The sequence below is a fragment of the Macrobrachium rosenbergii genome, chromosome 14, assembly GCF_040412425.1.
Source record: "Macrobrachium rosenbergii isolate ZJJX-2024 chromosome 14, ASM4041242v1, whole genome shotgun sequence".
NCBI lineage: Eukaryota > Metazoa > Arthropoda > Malacostraca > Decapoda > Palaemonidae > Macrobrachium > Macrobrachium rosenbergii.
This window is the reverse complement of record NC_089754.1, coordinates 23,564,205-23,584,677: the sequence shown is the minus strand read 5'-3', so window position 1 is coordinate 23,584,677 and position 20,473 is coordinate 23,564,205. Positions and strand designations below refer to the sequence as shown.

Here is a 20,473-nt window from a genome sequence, read left to right as displayed (position 1 = left end):
GAGATCCTCGAGTGACTTTTGCTTTTCTTGAGAACTGATGAAGGGGAAGCATTTAATTTCTTCTTTTCATATTATGTCCCCTTGTTTCGGTGATAAAGTAGGCATGTTTCCGTTTTGGTTTGGATCTTTGATTTCTTTATTCCCAGTTTTGCCTGTGAGGGATCTTGCAATATTATATAATCCCCTGATTTTAAGACAGAATGGATCACTAGCAACCGAAAAATTTATTGTAAATAAAGAGGATTGCTGTTGGAAATACCATAGATTCATGACGTTTACATAAAATATTAACACATGCAAATGCTGCGCTGTTAAAGTATGGTAAGAGGACCTTTAGGTTCAAAATTTAATTGCTATAAAATAATATAAAAAGTGACGAGAAAAAGATCAAGGACGAGTAAGATATTCCGTTGTAAGTTGAGTTTTGGGTGAATGCAGGTCAAAGATATTTGGAAGGTTATCGAAACGTCTGCTGGCATATTTCCGCTGCCAAATATAGCATCGGCTGCTCTTGTAAAATAGAAAATACAGTTCACTGACGTGCTTTTAGTTCTTTAACTCTGAGATATAAGTGTAAAACTTCAGTTTCCAGTCGAAAAGCAGCTAATAATCCGAATAACCTTTCACCATTCTCGAATCCCGTAGAAGTATCAACTTGACCTCCGAGAAACAGAGGCAGATGTTCCGTAAAAGCAAACACCTCAAGAAGGGGGCGGAACCGCCTTCCAAATAACACGTCAACCTGCCAGTCACGTCGCCATCAACCCTTCCGAAGCCTCCCGCTACTAAAGATACATTTCCGGGTCGTAATGCCAGAGGTGTTAACGACGAACCCACGACCTGTCTCCGGTTGTCACAAGATGGATCTTCAAGGTCAACTTGGGTCATACCAGTACGTCATAAGGTCAGGCCAAGGGCAACAAATCTGAGACTTCGTTCTACGAAAATTACACAGATATTCTAGACGTGCAGAAAATAGTATATTTAGTTTAGTGGGTCACATTCGCCTGTCAGTAGCCTATGTTCGAATGGCCACTTTGACCTCTTAATTTATCTATTTCCTAATGTGTTTGATACGTTTTCCACTGAAGGTTGGGAAATCACAGAAGGAAATGGTTTAAAAAAGTCTCTCTCCCAGGTGAGGTTCGAACACACACCGGTTTAAAGTTCATCTAACTTTTCTAGATAGTAGGGTTCGATTCCTACTCAGAAACGAAGAATTCCATCAGTCATTTCCTCTCTGATATCAAGGGTTTCAGTGGAAAGCGCATGCATAAATATGAGGAAAAACTAGTTATTAAGAAGTTGTTACGACCATTGAAGTGTGTTATTGAACGTTATGTAGTAAATATATTAATATTATTAAAATTTATATAAGACAATATGTAAAGGTAATAACAACTTTAGTCACTGAATATGAGGATATTTCAAAAAGTTTGATTATCACAGAGCTGTTCAGGTTTTAGTTGTTGAATTCCTTTTTCTTATGATAATGAAAATAGTTTTTTTATATTATTTCCAAGGCATCTGTTTCACTTACAACGTCGCAGAAATAAATCCCATTACATTTTTGGCATTAATCCTTTCTCCCTGTTGTACCAGTGACATCATATTTCATAAGTATTTCAACTGGTAAATTCTGATTTGACATTTGATATGTATAGTATTATTATTATTATTAAGATGATGAAACCCATTCATTTGGAACAAGCCCAAAGGGGTCACTGACTTGAAATTCAAGCTTCCAAAGAACATGGTTCATTAGGAAGAAGTAAGAGGAGGTAAAGGGAAACATATAAAGAAGAGATCCCACTTATTAAGTAAGAAAAAATAAATTAACAAGTTAATAAACAGACAAAAATGTATCAAAATGCAAGGAGAATAGTATTATGGTCGTAATACACTGCATCTTCGCTTGAACTTCTGAAGTTCCAATTGCACGACATCCTCTGGGAGGCTGTTCCACAATCCAATGGTGTGAGGGATAAAGGACCTCTGGAACTGGGAGGTTCGACAGCGAGGCACATTTACTGCAAACTGGCGCTGCTGTTCAGCGAATCTGGTTACTCTCGGCAGGTAAAGGTGATCAGGGATCAATTGTGAATATGAAAGATCTCAGTTGGAATACAACGTATGAAAAAGTGACAAACAAAAGACCATCCGTCGATGATCCAAGTCATAACTGCTACTATTAGGAAACAGAAACCACCACCACGAACCACTCAGTCTAAAAGAGATAAATCTCTGACAGAAGCAGACATCCACACCGGAGAACACTATTCTAGTAAATGAAGCACAAACGACCTGAAAACAAGTTGCACTGATTTTATCAGTGCTATAGATATATGATGCCTTACGAACAATACTAACTTTCCTTTCGTGAGAGAGAGAGAGAGAGAGAGAGAGAGAGAGAGAGAGAGAGAGAGAGAGAGAGAGAGAGAGAGGTGTTGCCCACGTTACAATGACAAATTTTCTTATCCTAACTGGAGTTTATGGTGATTTGAGTCGAGCGCAATTGCAGTTATAATATATATACACTTCGTCGGGGCACGATTATTCACGTCTGTTAATGCTACTCCTTCTCCCTCTTCCCCCCAGCTGCAACCCACGGTTGTTGCCTAACAACTAAGTAACCAAAACGCTTCTTAGGACGGTCGAGGCATAGAATCGTCACCTACATGTTCCCATTTTTACCTAAGAATCGAAACTTGGACTATCTGATTACAAGCCGAATATAAATGCTATATAATATAAATATATATATATATATATATATATATATATATATATATATATATATATATATATATATATATATATATATATATATATATATGTATGTATGTATATGTATGTATGTATATCATGTCATGGTAAATCATGCTAAAATATATTGTGCAAATTTCCTGTGCTTTAACATGATACTGTTAATCTAATGTTTCATATAAGAAACTTCGGACGTGCAAAAACAGGATGAACACTTTGTCTGATATATTTGAGAGAGAGAGAGAGAGAGAGAGAGAGAGAGAGAGAGAGAGAGAGAGAGAGAGAGAGCAGATGGACAGGCCACTGTTTGAAATATATGCTTGTAAGTTTTGAACCCGGCAATTTTATTGCATGTTTTCCCTTACTACAACTACTGATTTGTTTTCAAACTCGTTCCTTGATAATTACTTTGTAAGTTTCAACTATTTCACCTTCTTTCTTTCCTCAGACAAAACTGCGACAAAGCAGGGATAGCATTCGAATGACTACTTTACTTTTAGACGTCTTGATAATAATGCTTAATACACAGGAAAAAAAAAAAGGGGCGAAGACTGATAATCTTGTGTGAAATAAGGTATTACCGAGCCGGTGACAGTAATGATTTAAATGACATTACGTAAGTGTTTGAAGTGATTACCAGAATCGGCCGTGATGATAACAGTGATTTTCCTCGGGGATATCTCGTAGCACCGCATCTGGTTTCTCTCAGTCATCGTCTTACCTGACATTACTGCACGAGTCGGATATCATACTATGGAGACTGGGTGGTACGAATGCGCGGCTGAAGGTCATGCAATGTGACTGGTCGATTTTAAGAGAAATCACAACAAAAATTACTCAAAGGGATTAAGGGATTAATTCTGAGGGAAAGACTTTATCCGGTATATGAATGCTTCCACTAGGTGGCTACATAAACAAGTAAAAATTGTGCCGAAGTTTCTTTGGCGCAATCAAGTTTTTTGTACGTCGTATAATCAAGGCCACCGAAGATAGATCTATCTTTCGGTGGTCTCGGTATAATGCTGTATGAGCCGCGGCCCATGAAACTTTAACCATGGGCCCGTGGTGGCCTGTCCTATATCGCTGTCAGATGCACGATTGTTGCTAACTTTCTTATATAAAAAACATACTAATCTGCAGCCATCTAGCCTCAGTAGTTTTTAAGATCCGAGGGCGGACAGACAAAAGTGCGGACAGAGTAAAGTACGGACGGACAGACATAGCCGGCACAATAGTTTTCTTTTACAGAAAACTAAAAGCTAAGTATATGAAGATTTTTCAAAACAGAAGGGGGAACCATTTAATAAAACTTAGCAGAGAACTGGAGTCTGGTTTTTGTAGCAAAAAGTTGGAATAATATAATGAATTTTCTGACAGCTGGATTCGTTTTTTGTTGGGTGTTCTCCAGATTTAATTTTAAATAAAAGCGAGTTCATTAAATTTCACTTCGAGATGTTATTGTGTCTTATTGCAGATTTCTTTTATGATCTAATAATCTTTTAATTTGTATGTTTTCTGCTCTCAGGTTTTTATCTTTAGTGTTTTAATAATAATAATAATAATAATAATAATAATAATAATAATAATAATAACGACAAAGACTTGATTGCATGCTTGATATACAATCAAAATTACGTGTTTTTATTGAAAACAAATAACCAGGATCATATCTGAATCTATAATTATAAAGATCTTACTATTCTAGGACTTCAGTGTCACATATTCTAAGTTACACGGCAAAACAGTTTCTAGATTAAACTAGATTTACCATAAATCTGGGATTTTCAGATCGCGAAAATATGTTATCTATGGCGCTATGACCTTACATTTCTTTTTAAATTGAAGCTAATTCTGTGTAAACTATAACTATGCAACAAGTTTTGAAAACGTTTATTATTGTTTTTTGAGACATCCCCAAAATTGTGCAGTTGTGTCTTTTGTTTCTATAATTGCCCAATTTATGTACTTAAATGTTTTTTATCGTGTTTGTATGGAAAAAGCTCCAAGATGTTGTTGTTATTGTTAGTTTATGCTGTTGCAGAATGTTCTATGGCAACAATTTTCAAAAATCTGTTCCAAACCACCAGCCACCAATTTTTTTTTTTTTTTTTCAAAAGAAAATTTCCAACAATTCCCCAAAATGTTGTTACACATAGTTCATGAAATCAAACAAACATTGATAAACATGCTATGGAGTGTCCTAAAAACAATCCTGAGACACTTGTAACAATTAATGATTTAGATGATGGTGGTTATTGCAAAAAAATACAAATTTCCACGTTTCCAAAGATTACGTGTCACACACATAGTTAATAAACATTAATAAACATGAAGTACGTCAATAATAATCCTAAAAACCTGTGAATAATTATTGATGGTGAAGATGATGGTGACAAATGTACAAAAATGTAAAAATTTCCGTAATTTCCAAAAATTTGATATTTCGACATATAGCTGATAAATATATACAGATTTAGAATATGATAATAATACTCCTAACATACCTGTGAACAATGATTACTCATGAAGATAATGATGATCAATGCAAAAAAAAAATATAACAAAATTCCAACAAACTAATATTGTCACACAGTTAATAAATTTTAACGTTAAAAGAAGAAGAAGAAGAAGAATAAACCTGTGCATATTGTTGATAAATAATGAGGATAGTGGTGATTAGTGAAAAAAACGTTAAAATGTCCAAAATGTCCAAAAAATTTAATATATTCATACATATTAATAAACATTAATGGTAATTCTAAGCCGTAGTTCTGCGGTGAGCTAGACTATGGCAATTGACGTTTTCCTGTGTTATTTTACTTGCTTTACAAGAATTTAAAGTAATATTTTGTCGGGCGGCTGTAACTAAACTGCAATTGACCTTTGAAGACTACATGATACCGATGGGGTAGATCTCTAGGGGTGTTGACTGGTTATAATTTTGCCGTATTACCTATGGAGGCGGTTGGGGGGCTCGCAGCGGAATGGCGGCTTAGATCTACCACATTAATAGACAGGGAGTATATCAATATAATTCTAACAAGCATGTGAATAATTATTAATGATGAAGGTTATGGTGTTTATGAAAAAATTTCGAAAATATCCAAAATTCCAAAAAATTGTTTTCACACGTAGATAATAAAATTGACAAAATGGAGTTTGTTATTACTAGTTCTAACAACTTATGTATAATGATAAATCATGAAGATAATGGTGATTATTGCATAAAAAATATTCTAACTGGATGAAAAGAAAAAAAAATTGATGAAGTAAAAAAATAGTTGTACTCACCAGAATTTGAGTTCTTGTCTTGTTTATTTCTGTAGTGCAGTTAGTTGCATTACTCCACAGACAGGGATGGACGATTGATAAGGCTACATCGCAATTTGCGTTTGTAGTGCCGTGACAGAAATGCGAGGACAAGGCATGGTCTGCTGCAAGTCCTAGGCGACACAGACGTAGTCGTCACAGAGTTTGAGTCTTCATAGTATTGGAAGTTACAAATGTTTTTTGAGACATCTGTTCCAGTCCACCTCCTGTAAACAAGAGCTTCCGTGAGCTGGTAACAGGTGGTAAGGCATCCGTCTTCACAAGGCGAAAGCCGATTATTGTAACTGAAAATATTCTTGTAGTATTTCAGTTTCACCAAAGCGACATCAGGCCGGCTGACATCCATCCAATCAAGGTGTTTCTCGTACAGTGAGACTCCAAGAACTGCAGGCTCGGGATGCACTTGTGTGTAGTTACTGGAACAAAATAGCAGAATTTGCATGTGTTCATGGACACTAGAACAGCCCGTTATTTTCCTGGTCAGCGCCCTTTAGGTCCTTTATTGTTATTCCTCCCTCAGAAAACTTTTCCATAGCACCTTGGGTCCTCATAGCGGTTATTGCATGAATGCAGAGGAGGCAGCCTTGCAGACTGTTATTCCTTTAATTGAAGGTAACAGCGTTGCTCATTGTCCACTTCCTGCGTTCTTCAACCTTAGAGAGCTACTTCTTAATGGGTTCCCCGCGAATATTTCTTAAGAAATATGCTGTTTGCACTTTGTTGTCTCAATTGACAAGTATCCCTTGAAGATCACATCAATCGCCTCACCCCCACTAATTTGGAAAAGCACTCGTTCTTGCAGTTGTAAGGGTGGACCAACCTTCTTGGCTAGAACAGTTTTCTTAGTGCAATCTTCTTGATAAAATTAGGCCAGGCCAAAGTTTTCGTCTTTAGAAACTTTAGCATCCCATGTCTTTGGTTTGCTAACCCCTTTTCTTCTTTTTTCCTGACGTACAGGGTGTCAACCTCGTTTATGGCATACATGGAGGATGGATCATTACATTCTGTGTCACAAACACCTATTATAAGGATGCTCCCACCCGTCATCTAAGGTGTCACTGCCACTATAATCGAATAATAACGATTTCCTATTCTTTCTTTTCACACAATTAGCCTTCCGTTTTCTTTTCCTGCTCTTTAACATCACGCTGTTCTCTTTACCCTCACCCATCAGCTTGCTCAATAACAACACTATCATTCAAGCTCTATTACCGGATCATAGTCATCCCTATCACCATCATCTGAACACGAGACAATCCTAGCCAGCTTCTCCTTATCTTTGTCGCAAATGCCACAGACTAACGTGAGAGAATTTCCTTTTTCCTTTTTTCCATACTGTCCAGGGGCGGCCCGACTAAATCGTAAAATTTCATAGATACTAGTACGTTGTCTATATTCGTATAGCAGTAATTTTTTCATTCAACGATTAATAATATCGCCATTAACAGCAATAACGTTGTATCTTTACAGAAACTATCTAGCACTGATTAGCTCTCACACGACAATAACAAAAGCGCTGATTGGCTGGAATGTTTCTCGAGTCATGGTGATTCATTACAACGGCCCTCCCGAAAAAACGGCAAGTAGACTATCTGGCCACGACCACGTGACGTATAACAATATTCTCGATGACAGAATTAACTAATAGTGCCTCTTCGGAAAGATGGTGAGCAGTCGGTGCTAGCGTTATACGAAAAACGCTTTGCATTAAGTGATTTTATGACATATCTGCATTAGTCGCTTATAAATTGCGAGTAAATATGTTAGTGATCAGCTAAGCAGTTAATCAAACTTACCTAGGCTTGACCAAGACTATAACTTCAATTGCCAATATGAACATCACCGATTACCCCTAAAGTACACATAAAATCACAACTATTGAACTACTTACCTGCACACACTCACCTTGACAAGGCCCGAAGAAATGAGGTAGTACGGCACAAAAATGAGTTCCCCACCTCCCTGGCACATCTCTTCGCCTCCTCGAAGGTAAAAAGGGATCCGTCAATCGCGTTCTTGAGAAACTTGGACCTCCCTGGACTCTGTAATGGAACACAGCTTGTGGTAAAGAACATAGTACCTCATGTGATTTAGAAAGCTATCTTAACTGGCTGTAGAAATATAATACCAGTCATTTCATCTGGCATATCCCTTGAGTTCAATACACATCAGTATATATATATATATATATATATATATATATATATATATATATATATATATATATATATATATATATATATATATATATATATATATATATATATATATATATATATATATATATGTGCGCTCACTTACTTCATGGATATTGAGGCCGTATAATTCTAATCCCTCTCATATACCATTTAACTAACTCCTTCAGAATCTTTCTCCCTTCCTTCCCACTAACACTTCCAAATATACACTTTTATCACCGTATTGTCATCCATTTCTCCTCATTAACCATCACCAAATACTCTACCTTATCCTTTTCCCTATTCTATTCTTTTTACATTTCTCTATGTATCTCCACATTTCTCATCCTATCAGTTCCTCATACGCCACATATACTGCAAACCGATCATGTTAGCAACTTTTTTTTTTCATTTCCATATAGAACAATAGGTTAAGACTCTCTTCACGCATTCACACATTGGCTTCCATGGACATTTCAAGTTTCTTTCAAGTCTTTTTCACACAGCCAGCCAGCTTACTTGCTTCACTTATTCTGTAATTCACATATCGTCTCTTGTTATCTTCATCCATTAAATTTACTCCCAAATACTGATGCAAATTCACCCCATTTTTTCTTATAACATTACTTGCTGGCATTTACTCTCAACTCTCTCTTCTTCTAAAGGATTTCGAACTCTTTTACTAGTCGTTGAAGTTTCCTTTCAAGTTTCTCATCCTACATTTATCGTTCCTTCTCTGACTTCTCACATCACTCCATCCATAAAGATATTGAACTGCTACAGGCACAGTACACCCTTATCTCAGACAAGTTTTCACACCTAACCTGTCACTCTCCCACCTAAAATATTATAACATGCTTCATTCCCATCACCCAATTTTAAATCTCAACACCCTTCGCAATGTTTCTCTATATATTCTATCATAGGTTTTTCTAGGTCATGTAGCTCTTCGTTGGGTGAGTCGGTAGAGCTGCGGACTGGCACTTGCTGGGGCGGAGTTCGATTCCCCGGCCGGCTGATGAAGAGTTAGAGGAATTTATTTCTCGCTATAATGTGGTTCAGATTCCACAATAATCTGTAGGCCCCGTTGCTAAGTAACCAATTGGTTCTTAGCCACGTAAAATAAGTCTAATCCTTCGGACCAGCCCTAGGAGAGCTGTTAATCAGCTCAGTGGTCTGGTAAAACTAAGGTATACTTAACTTTCTAGGTCATGTGTGTGTGTGTGTGTGTGTGTCACACACAGTATTTCCCCATTATTTTTTAAACTTATATAACCACTTCATAACAAACATTTTCTTCATAATATATAATATATATATATGTATATGTATATACAGTATATATATATATATATATATATATATATATATATATATATATATATATATATATATATATATATATATATAATATATATGTATATAATATATATATATATATATATATATATATATATATATATATATATATATATATATATATATAATATACATAATAGGGTATATTTATCATTTAGTATTCAGAAAATATTAAGCTGCATGGTTCATTATGCGTCTGCTCCACGTATGTTTTCTTCCTTGCGTATCAGTTGCTGGCTGTTGACGGAAGCCCTCGACTTCCTGAATTAAATCTTTGTGATCTTGGTACCTGTTCATCAGCGTCAGATTGGAAGGGGGATAATTAAATATAAGACGTAGAAGTAGGTGGTCGCTAACTGATATGCGTGTCTGCCCTCAGTCTTTTTGTTCCTTAAATTATAGGTTTTTGCATTTTCCATGCTTTTCAAATTTAATTCACTCATCCTTCTTAATGATACTTTAATTTTCTCGTGCTTTTTTTTATTTATTTATTTATCTAAATACTCATGTCTATTTATTTATTTGTTTTTTCTTTATTTGTTATTTATTGAGAAATCTCTGCCTTAGGCTATATCAGACACAAACATGTGCTCTTGCTCTGTTAGAAATTCTTATTAGGAAACGGTAAACAGTGAGCAAGTCTATAATTAATTGGTTTAAACAACTGCTTACAACACTGATTAGCTGATAATTAATTGCGAAAGACTTCTGATTTACTCATGACTACTAACAATAAGTAACGCTGAGAAAAATTACTAAAGTTTATATTTTGGACATAAGTTTAGAAACGATAAATCGAGGAAATCCAGTGAAATGTCGAAGACAAAAAGTTCAAGTAAAAAAACTGATAAAAAAAAGAGGGGCTGAAAGAAATGGAAATCATTCCTCAGTAGCAGAATAAGAAAATATGTACAATTTTGAGATAATAGAATGCCTACAAATGCGAATATTTGGAAATGCCGAAGTTACTATTTCATGTATACTAGTATGTGTTAAACATCAACTTCTATGTATATAAATACAAATAAACTGTTAATTCCAGTTCCTTGGAATATACTTCAGTCCTTTAGATAACCTGGTATTTAAAAGAATATTCATTAATGGCTATTAATGGCTTTTAATTAGAACAGTTATTTTGGTTGTTCGGTGTAGAAAGAGTGTTTAAAAGAGTGTTTTTTTAATCGGGCAAACACGAACATGAGAACATGAGTTTTACAGACTTCTGTCAATTGGGATATACATCGTAAGCATAGACATACTTCCTTTAGGTACATTATTATTATTATTATTATTATTATTATTATTATTATTATTATTGCACCTCAAAAAAGTTATATTAGCAAACACTGATTAAATGACAGCATATACCAGCCAAAAGACACTATTTCCATTTTCCTATGTGTACGTGACGTGTACACTCCGCCTGTAACTAAGAATTCATTTTGAAGTAAAAAAAAAAAAAAAAGCATTTCTTTTTACATTTATTTTCATCGAGCTCTCTCAGCAATGGCTACTGCAACTGTTCTTCAAGGCTGTTAAAGTCATCATTTTCGTATCAGTTGCAGAAAAGCTTTCGCAACCGTTTGTGGGCCTGTGTCTATGCGAGAGAGAGAGAGAGAGAGAGAGAGAGAGACGAATGCATCCTCTGGCTCTGCATTTAGGTCATCTTCCAGAGTGGGCTATGTGGCCATGGCCAGGGTGGCAGCTTCTCGTTGACATCTGGTTTGCGAGATGCTGATGGCGGCTTTGATGATGGGGATGGTGGGGTTTTATTGCTTAAGGTAGGACGAGGTTTTTTTTTTTTTCTTTTTTTCACCCTTTTCCTCTTCTCCATCCTCCCCCCTTTTTTTACGTTGTTATTTTTTTTACTTTTATCGTTGCTTTTTCTGTTACCTCTAACTTTATGCGTTCTGATTTCTTGTAAGAGATGTGCTTCTTCAGGACCAACGGGGCCAATAGAATTCTCATTACATATTTAAAACTCTCTTAAGAATTTGATATCACTCATTTCTTGATTATAATGATTCCGATAAACTGAACAATTGCACTCAAATGGCTGTCATGACCGCATGTATTACAAAAATGTTTTAGTTACTGCAGTCATCGAAGCAATAAGGAAACGGCTGCGCAAAAGATTTACCCCGTGAGTGATTTGAGGTTTCTTTTGGCCCGGAGAGAGAGACGGAGGTGAGGTTAGCGTCCACATTATCTAACGCTAATTTGTCGTTGATGATAAGTTGGCGTCCCTGTGGTTTCCGTTAACGCCAATTGCATGCCTTCAATTGGCTGCCATCATGCGCATTATTATACGTTACACCTTTGTCCGAGTCATGTGCTTTACCGAAGTGTCACTTTACGCTGCGGATTTTTGCGAGGAGAATACATACATACATATATGTATACGTAGGTATGTATCCATCTCACAAAAATCCGCAACGTAAAGTGATACTTCGGTAAGGCACATGGCTCGAACAAAGGCGTAACATATAATAGAGTGCATGATGGTAACCAATTAAAAGCGTGCAATTGGCGTCGACGAAAACCACATAGGCGTCAACTTTGGTTGAGGTTTATACGCACACACACACACACACACACACACACACACACACACACACACACACACACACACACATATATATATATATATATATATATATATATATATATATATATATATATATATATATATATATATATATATATATATATATATATATATATAAACATACATGAACTATGCGCGCATACGTCACTGGAGCAAGTATGTAATCACAGACATACTTTATTAGCAACATTTAGCGGCAAACACTGCTGTTTTGAAGATTGAAGAGCTGCCGTGCATTCAGCATCACGTATGGCGTGGACGTCTTCGCCTCCACTAGTAGCCTACTAACCCATAAGAGGTCCAGCAGCACCATCGATCCGGAGGCCAAAGCCTGAGGCACTAGTTCACCAGAGTCCGATGAAAGTGAATCTCTTAAGGATCGTTTCTCCTTTTTTATCCTCATTCCCATTCTGGACTTTTGGGTTGCTAAATCCAATTAACCCTACCGTCTCTTCCTTCGAATAATTGGGCTTTCTGACTAATTCTTCAGTGGTTTGGAGGGAAAACTAGGGCAATGTTTTTTTTTTTTTTTTTTTTAATTCAGCTTCATCTTTATTAAGACTTCCTGCTGTGGACTACAGTAGGGGAGTAGCGTGTAATGGAATTTCGAATCGGAATTCATTTCTGGTCACGCGATCGTGTTTTTTAATGTTGCTAAACAACTGGTTCCCATTCTTCCTTTCGTTGTTACGGAAAGCGTCACTTCCTTTACGAAGATTATTTTTACCGGATCTGTGAAGCGTCCAAGAAAAAATTAGCTTTGAAAGGGAAGTTTTCAGAATTCCTTAACCCCTATGAATATTATATAAATATTTTATCTAATATTTCACTGATCTAAATGCTTCAAGTTACATAATTTTTTTTAATGTCTTTGCTGGTAATTCATTTTGTACTTATCCACGGTATCCACTTTAAGGATATTGATCAAAATAGGCTGTTGAAGTTGCTGGATGTCTGTCCTTTGCTTTCAGAGCAAGCTTTAAACCTAGTGGTTTTGAAACTGCCTTTTTTACCGAGTAAAAAAAAAAAAAGCAGAAAGAAAGATCTCCGAATTTCCATTTAGTACAACGGACGCTAAATGAAGGAGTGAAGTCACCGTTATTGTTCGCCATCGTCTTTTTACACTTGACTGTATCTTGTCCATTTAAAATATCCTATTTTTCTTTCCGTGAGTATTATGCAAGAATATACGGCATTACACTTCAAAACTAATTTGAACATCAAATCATCTGTTTCTAGAAAAAAAAAAACTATTTTACTAAGAGTTCCCTGCATCCATTGTGTTATATCATTGTATCTGGAATACTGATCATTTTATTTTCTCTTAAAAGGTCATCTTATAAAATGGAAAATATGTTGTAAAATTTTTCACAAGGTGTCACTTTTAAAATTAAAACTTAATGAATAATTAAGACGAGGGATTTATACAGTACTTTCGAGAAGTCAGTAGAGAGATTAGCACGGAGTAAGCTGTAGGAAAGCATTTCGAGAAAGAAAATATAAATAGTTAGTCGAAATATGGAGCACTACCGCACGTGGTTCACGCTTAGGGTAAACTCCCATATACTGTACGTACTGTATGTACGTAAATTAAGTTGACGCCCTATTTGTAAGACTTACCCCAAGGCAATTACATGCAATATAATAAAAACGGAAATGGATGGCCATAACTTTATGGTTATGCATCTATCTTAGTTGAGCCGTGTTTCATGAGATACAGCTCATTCGTCATCGCAGTCTGCTGTTTTGGAAGCTATATGACTAGCAACTACCAGTCTGATATAGATCTGAACCCGAAAAGGAAATCTTATTCAAATTACAATTCCAGGCACAGTACATTTGTAAGGACAAAGAATGATGCATTAAAAATTTTGTCACATATTTTTCGTCCATATGACGTTTGAAAAGATTATCAGTAATCATTCTCTTGTACTTCGTTATACTCAATAAAATACTTTAGTAAATTAAATGTTTTTCTTTGGGTCGTCTCGGAGCATTTCATATCCTAAAAGTAACATATGCATGTCCCTGAAATACTGTATTTCTTATCATCATGAAAATTGCGACAGAAAAAAACATAAATTTCTCGGGAACGGTACCACAAGAAATGGCGCTTTCATCTGCTAATCACGTACACATACACACACAGCACACCCCAGACACATGCACATTCATAGACACAGACACACACACACACACACACACACACACATATATATATATATATATATATATATATATATATATATATATATATATATATATATATATATCTTTTAAACATAGAGACGAATCGAAGTTTTACTCATCATAAAATTCAGCCACACGATTTTCAACGATGCCACATAATACAGTTAACCTTTATATTTCATAAGGTAATGATATTCCTATCTTAAAATCGTACGTGATGAACGAGTAAACAGAGGAAAAATCTGCAGGAGTACCCTGGATGAGGTACTTAGACTAAGGTATGCGTTCTTTCGTTTGTATACTACGGAGTGTGAAGAATAAAATAATACTAGTGCGAACGTTTAGAAAATAAAAAACTGGATGAAAGAGAAAATTGAAGCGCCATAAACATTGCTGTTATAATCATAATTTGCGAAAATACCATTTTGCAATTAAAATCCCAAAATACCAGAAAAAAAAAAATATTATAAAGAACTTCCAAATGGTCCCACAGGAAATGTCCTGCATTAAACTGCAACAATTCGAGAGTTTTTGTAAGGAGGATGGTAGCGCCGGTTTTCTTTATCATCGATCCAGGTAATCAGGCTCTCTTTGTATCTCCCCAATCTAACTTTTTTTCTGTCAGGTAAATCACTGATATTTGAACCCATTCCATTTACTCGCATTGAGTGACTACCTCATTACTTGTGGATTTCCAGTAAGTTCCAGTTTGTACGTTTGAGAAGATGTTACTCGGAAGATGGTTTCATTTAGCAAAAAATCTAAAAATAATAACACTTAAATTGATATTTGATGGTCAATCCTCGTTTCTTTCCTCTTCCTGAGAGAGAGAGAGGGGGGAGGAGGCTTATTCAATGGCCTTGAACTATAGCTTTAAGGGTTATCATTATGGGAATCTCGATGGTCACTCGAGTAACCTACTTATTAATTAGTCTACATACGTTGCGAGGGTTAACTTGTCATTACAGACCTAAATTTCGCGTGGAATTGCATAGTAGGCCTTCCGTCAGGCGAGCTCCATATCGGGTCCTTTTCTTTTTTTATCCAGAGGGTCAGTGAATAAGCCTCCAAGACTATCATTATTATGATTCAGTTATCCTGATGCCGCGACTAACTTCTGCTGGGTCCGGGAAACTATTGGAAATCTTCGTCATTGAGGTTTCATTTTCAGGTGAGAGAGAGAGAGAGAGAGAGAGAGAGAGAGAGAGAGAGAGAGAGAGAGAGAGAGAGAGAGAGAGTGACCTGGAGGCTGGCAATATGTTTTATAAAACCCTGTGATCAAAAATCGTCTTTCCTCAGAATGTACTATTGAATTTCATTCCGGTGATACAAGGCATAAGATCGTCGGTAGGAGGGCCTCATATCCAGTCAATTACTAAGAGTGCGGAGCAGACACGTCAAAAGTCCATATGACCGGTTGTTCTTAAGTTTTCATTGAAAAAAGTTATCTTTCCAAAGTTGATTCTTCATGAAAGTCTTGTGAAAGTCAGCCAAAGTTTGTATCATTGAATGTAATTCTGGGATTTCCCTTCAGAAATAAAACAAATAGACTTTATCGTTAAAATTTGCTTTAATTTATTATTATTATTGTTGTTGTTGTTGTTGTTGCTATTTACAGCAAACATAAATTCAGATAGGGCAAACGACTTTCGCTAGCTAGCTCCATAGAACAGAACGTTATAAGTCGGTTACGGAGAGAAAAATTATGAAGTGGAAGGAGTAAACCTGAATATCGACATTTAGTAACAGATAACAATAGACAAATCAACATGAAAAAGCGAATGAAAAAATAAACCAGCAAAAGAATAGAAACTGTGCTTGAGCTTCGTAGGAATTCAGACCCAAGACTTTGGGAGCCCGTGGGACAAAGGCTATGGCAGCGATGCAGCCTTAAAGACGTCGTTTGTATTGGGACCGTTCAGCACAAGAAAGTTTAATGAGGTCTACAACATATGAGCCAGGAGTTCGTGAGTGGCACAAAATTATACTTACGTCAAGAGGAAGCCCTTCTGAAAGGAGGGAATATTAAAGACTTTCAATGAGACATGAAAAGATTTGATAAGAACGTTTTCTGGTAATTTGGAAATTTAGTCACCTTCTTGTAAACATTCTAGCTGCTCTTTGATGATTAGGCTCTTCATATCCATTTTACAAATTGCACTGTTAAACATTGTACAGGTAACTAAAAAGGCCACCGCAACTTCCTTTTTAAATGACTGATTTGACTTGGTTATTTTCTCAGAATGTTAGATCCTAATACAGTACTTGTCAGCAAACTGCCTGACGCATGATGAGATTGTGTTTTACCGTTTTTATTGCAATAATACGACGCATGAGCTTAATTGAGCTTAATTCCGATACCACTAACAGCGTCATTTCAGACCTTTTGTCCTTTTAAGAGAGGGTTCAGGGAACGTTCTTACTGGGCCTTTTACCTCAACAATAGTGGCTTGGTAACAAGAAAAGCGATGATTTTAGTAACATCACATTTAGACTCCTTGCGCAACTACCTGATTAGGGGTTGAATCCTGGAAAGTACTAGTTTGTAAGTATACGATGATTATGGTCTCATGGAGTTCTATTTTTTTATAGCTGACTCTGCATGACTTTAGGGTGAATTCCAGGTGTTGTTCGCTATCCTTAGCCTCAATACCTACAAATTTGTGTGATCATTGCTCTGATGAGTTTGTCCAGACCGACTGTCTTTCCGTGTGGTTTTTTCTAAAACATACACTTCAGTCTTTATTCATGTGGCTTATATTGTCTCCATTTCCGTGAAGTTCGTTTGCCTTACTTTCATTAATTTTAGTTAATCATCCATCAATAGACACTAAACATAGCTATTGTGTTGCGTCGACCTTACTCACAGCGCTTGCCTTCTTGTTTTGGTAAAGTTCTATCTTGGCACAACATACTTCATTCAATCTTTCCATCTATACATCCGGTTGTGTATGAATGCACCCTTGCATGCAAGCTTTACAGTGCTACTATCTGACTGATCACTTCAGCAAACACTGAAAATCTTTTTTAACCGTTTATTTATATGTTTGTTTATTCGTATATTTTTGTTAATGGTTATAGTTACATCATAACTGAGTAAATCGCCAACTTCTTCATTTTAACTGATACTTTAGAAGCCTAACTACGTGGTAAGAAGAGCATTCGATGATGACGGTTTTAAGAAAAAATGTTCCATTTTGTATTTTTCCTTTCCGTCACGGAGCTGAGCCGAGGAAAAGACGAAAATGACTCACCTGGTCACTTCGTATTATTATCTGAGAGAATGATCTGTTCATCCCGTTACGGATCCATAAAACCGAAGGCGGTGGCTGTCCGTCTCAGCGAGAGGCGGTGTCGAGCCCAGATGAGAGTTACTTGAGACTTCCTTTATGGGCTTTGCACTAATGAGAACTCTTACTAAGGGCCAATTCCACATATTCATCGTTGATTGTACGACCCCGTATATTACCTATAATTCCTCCCACTTACGACACCCGAGTTCCTCACTTTTATTATAGCACTGGCAGTTACCAGCTTAACAGGGGCCCTTTTTAGCACTCTGGAGATCTCGCGTGGGATAATCAACGCGAGGTCATTTAGGCTACATCAGAGTGGTCTGAAAAGTTATCTATCTAGATTCATCGTGGACCACGTTATAGAAAGACTCGATTCCGTTGTTAAGCGATTCGAGAGAGAGTGTTAGACATCTTGAAGGCGTACTAACACCCGTAGCAGAAGGCTCATTTTAAATTATGTAGGACATCATAAAAAGGGATGGTTTTTTTGCCCGGTCTTTTTGATATCCTAAATTGTATTGCCTTCATCCTGTAACTCCGATATTTTTTGCCGAACCAGCTTGCCGGCTAATTCTCGAAGGAACTCTGTGTTCTAAGTCCGAAAAACTTTGCTGAAAATGATTTTGATCCTTCTGGCACTGTTGTAGCTGTTTATGTACATCAGGGTTTTGGTAGATGAAAAATATATATTTTCACTTGATCTGTTTTGGTCCCATGTTATAAATGTATAACAGAAGGCTGAGACATTTTGTTGTCTCTCTCAAATACTCAACAACTTTGTACGTAATATGTAACCGGAATTGCCCAAGAAGAATTAGTTAATGCACATTTTAAAAGAGAAAATTACCAAAAATTAAGCACTGAAACAATACTTTTTCATGTCAATTAGCTGGAACATGTTTCTCATGGTACTTGAGTTAGTATTCGTTCTATGCTAACTGCACGGAGAATGCTTGAGATAAACTACTACCAAGGCTGTAAATTAGTAATCTGAGTAAGAACCTCTCATATAAACTCAGCCCAGGTTTCATCCTCAATCACAGAGTAATAGAAGCTATTATTATTATACAAAAATTATTATTATTATTATTATTATTATTATTATTATTATTATTATTATTATTATTATTCATAAAAATCTCATAATAGAATGTGCCACTAAAATGGTGAAGAAATCCACAGTGGTGTAAATGTAAATATATATTAGAAATATATGAGCATATATACATATATATTTCTAAAATAATTTACATTTACACCACTGGAATTCTTCACCATTATTATTACTTAAAATGTGCAATGTTTTTCTATGGAATGACCCTCCAAGACCATTAATTTGCAAGGCAGTGTGCTTCAGAATAGAATCCCTTTACGTGAAAAATGGGGAAACATAGTGAGTGTGAGTAGCAAAAATAAAATAAATGAACAATAAGTCAGCAAACACATACTTAAACGTACACATAAATTAACAGCAATGCAAGTAGAAATATTAGGCAATTGTGCATGGAGCTTTAAAGTACTATTACAAGCTTCCTCAACCTTTTGAGAATCAGCAGAAATTGTAAAAAGAATGAAACGGACGTCCTCTGTCACCAGCACTGTGATATTGTGACCCCAGAAAAAAAAAAATGGAAATCCGGACGCTGCGAAGCAACTGATATGTAATATTTCTAGTGGTTATGCTATTGAAGGTGGGTGGTAGGCGAAGTCCCTTGCTGAAACAAATTTTATATAAAAAAAATGCAATCACCTTCAGGAGATGGTGCAAAACATAATATTCATTACTGAACAAATGAGATCACGATATATATATATATATATATATATATATATATATATATATATATATATATATATATATATATATATATATATATATATATATAATGTATATATATGTGTGTGTGTATGTGAGTAACTAGAAGAACAGACAGAAGATACTGTGTGCTTTTATTCATGTTCTGAATCACACTGCAATTGCCCTCTGGTGCGTTCACCGTGGCACCAAAAAGAAAAGTAAAGGAGAGAGAAAGAAGAAAAATATGTTACGTGAGCTTTGTTTCTTTGTAGCTGACAAGTCACGAGATGTACGTACGTGAGCCAGAGAAGGTAAGGCTTTTTTTTTTTCCTCGAGTGAGTTCTGGCTATTTCTTGTCCGTGCCTTATCTTATCTTGTTTTTGTCGTAGCACAGCTCCTTTTTTTTCTTTTTGTATGCATATGGTTGTTGGAATAGCGTATTTTGTTGTTTTCAAAATGTTCTTTATATTTGTATTTTATACCACTGCTTTCCTAATAACGTTTTAAAGTTGTTTACGATTTCTCGTCTGATTGCTAAGATGATTCCAGATTTAATCGCTTGTTTGGCGTTTTCTGGACGCATAATGCTTTTTTTTGCATGCTTTTCTTAATACGATGCTCTCATTCATCCTTGTTAGTTCGCACTTGTCTGAAAATTCATTTCACGCTGTTTTTGCCGTATCTTTGATGTTATTGTTGCCTTTGAACATTAAAGCTCTACTTGTACACTATTACTGAAGCTGATTTTGGCCGTTTGCACCCTATTCCTTAATCTTTATATTAATGGTTCCATTTGAATTTCTTTTTAGGTGCACTGCTCTTGTTCAAATTTTTAGCATTTTAGTGGCGTTGAACTTTGAGCAAAGTTATTGTATTTAAATCTTTCGTAATAACTTTCAGTAACTGTGTATAAAGACACTGGTACTACTAATATTTTCCAGGCTCACAT

General features: G+C 35.9%; 1 protein-coding gene across 1 annotated transcript in view; it reads right to left on the bottom strand.

The window, feature by feature from the left end:
• Positions 1-8,133, bottom strand: part of LOC136845787 (transcription factor HES-4-like) — a 213,312-nt gene extending 205,179 nt beyond the window's left edge. The window contains exon 1 of the mRNA XM_067116103.1: positions 8,002-8,133. Coding sequence (XP_066972204.1) covers positions 8,002-8,067 — 66 coding nt within the window. The 5' untranslated portion in view covers positions 8,068-8,133. The remainder of the gene's footprint in view (positions 1-8,001) is intronic.
• Between the last annotated feature and the right edge of the window lie 12,340 nt (positions 8,134-20,473).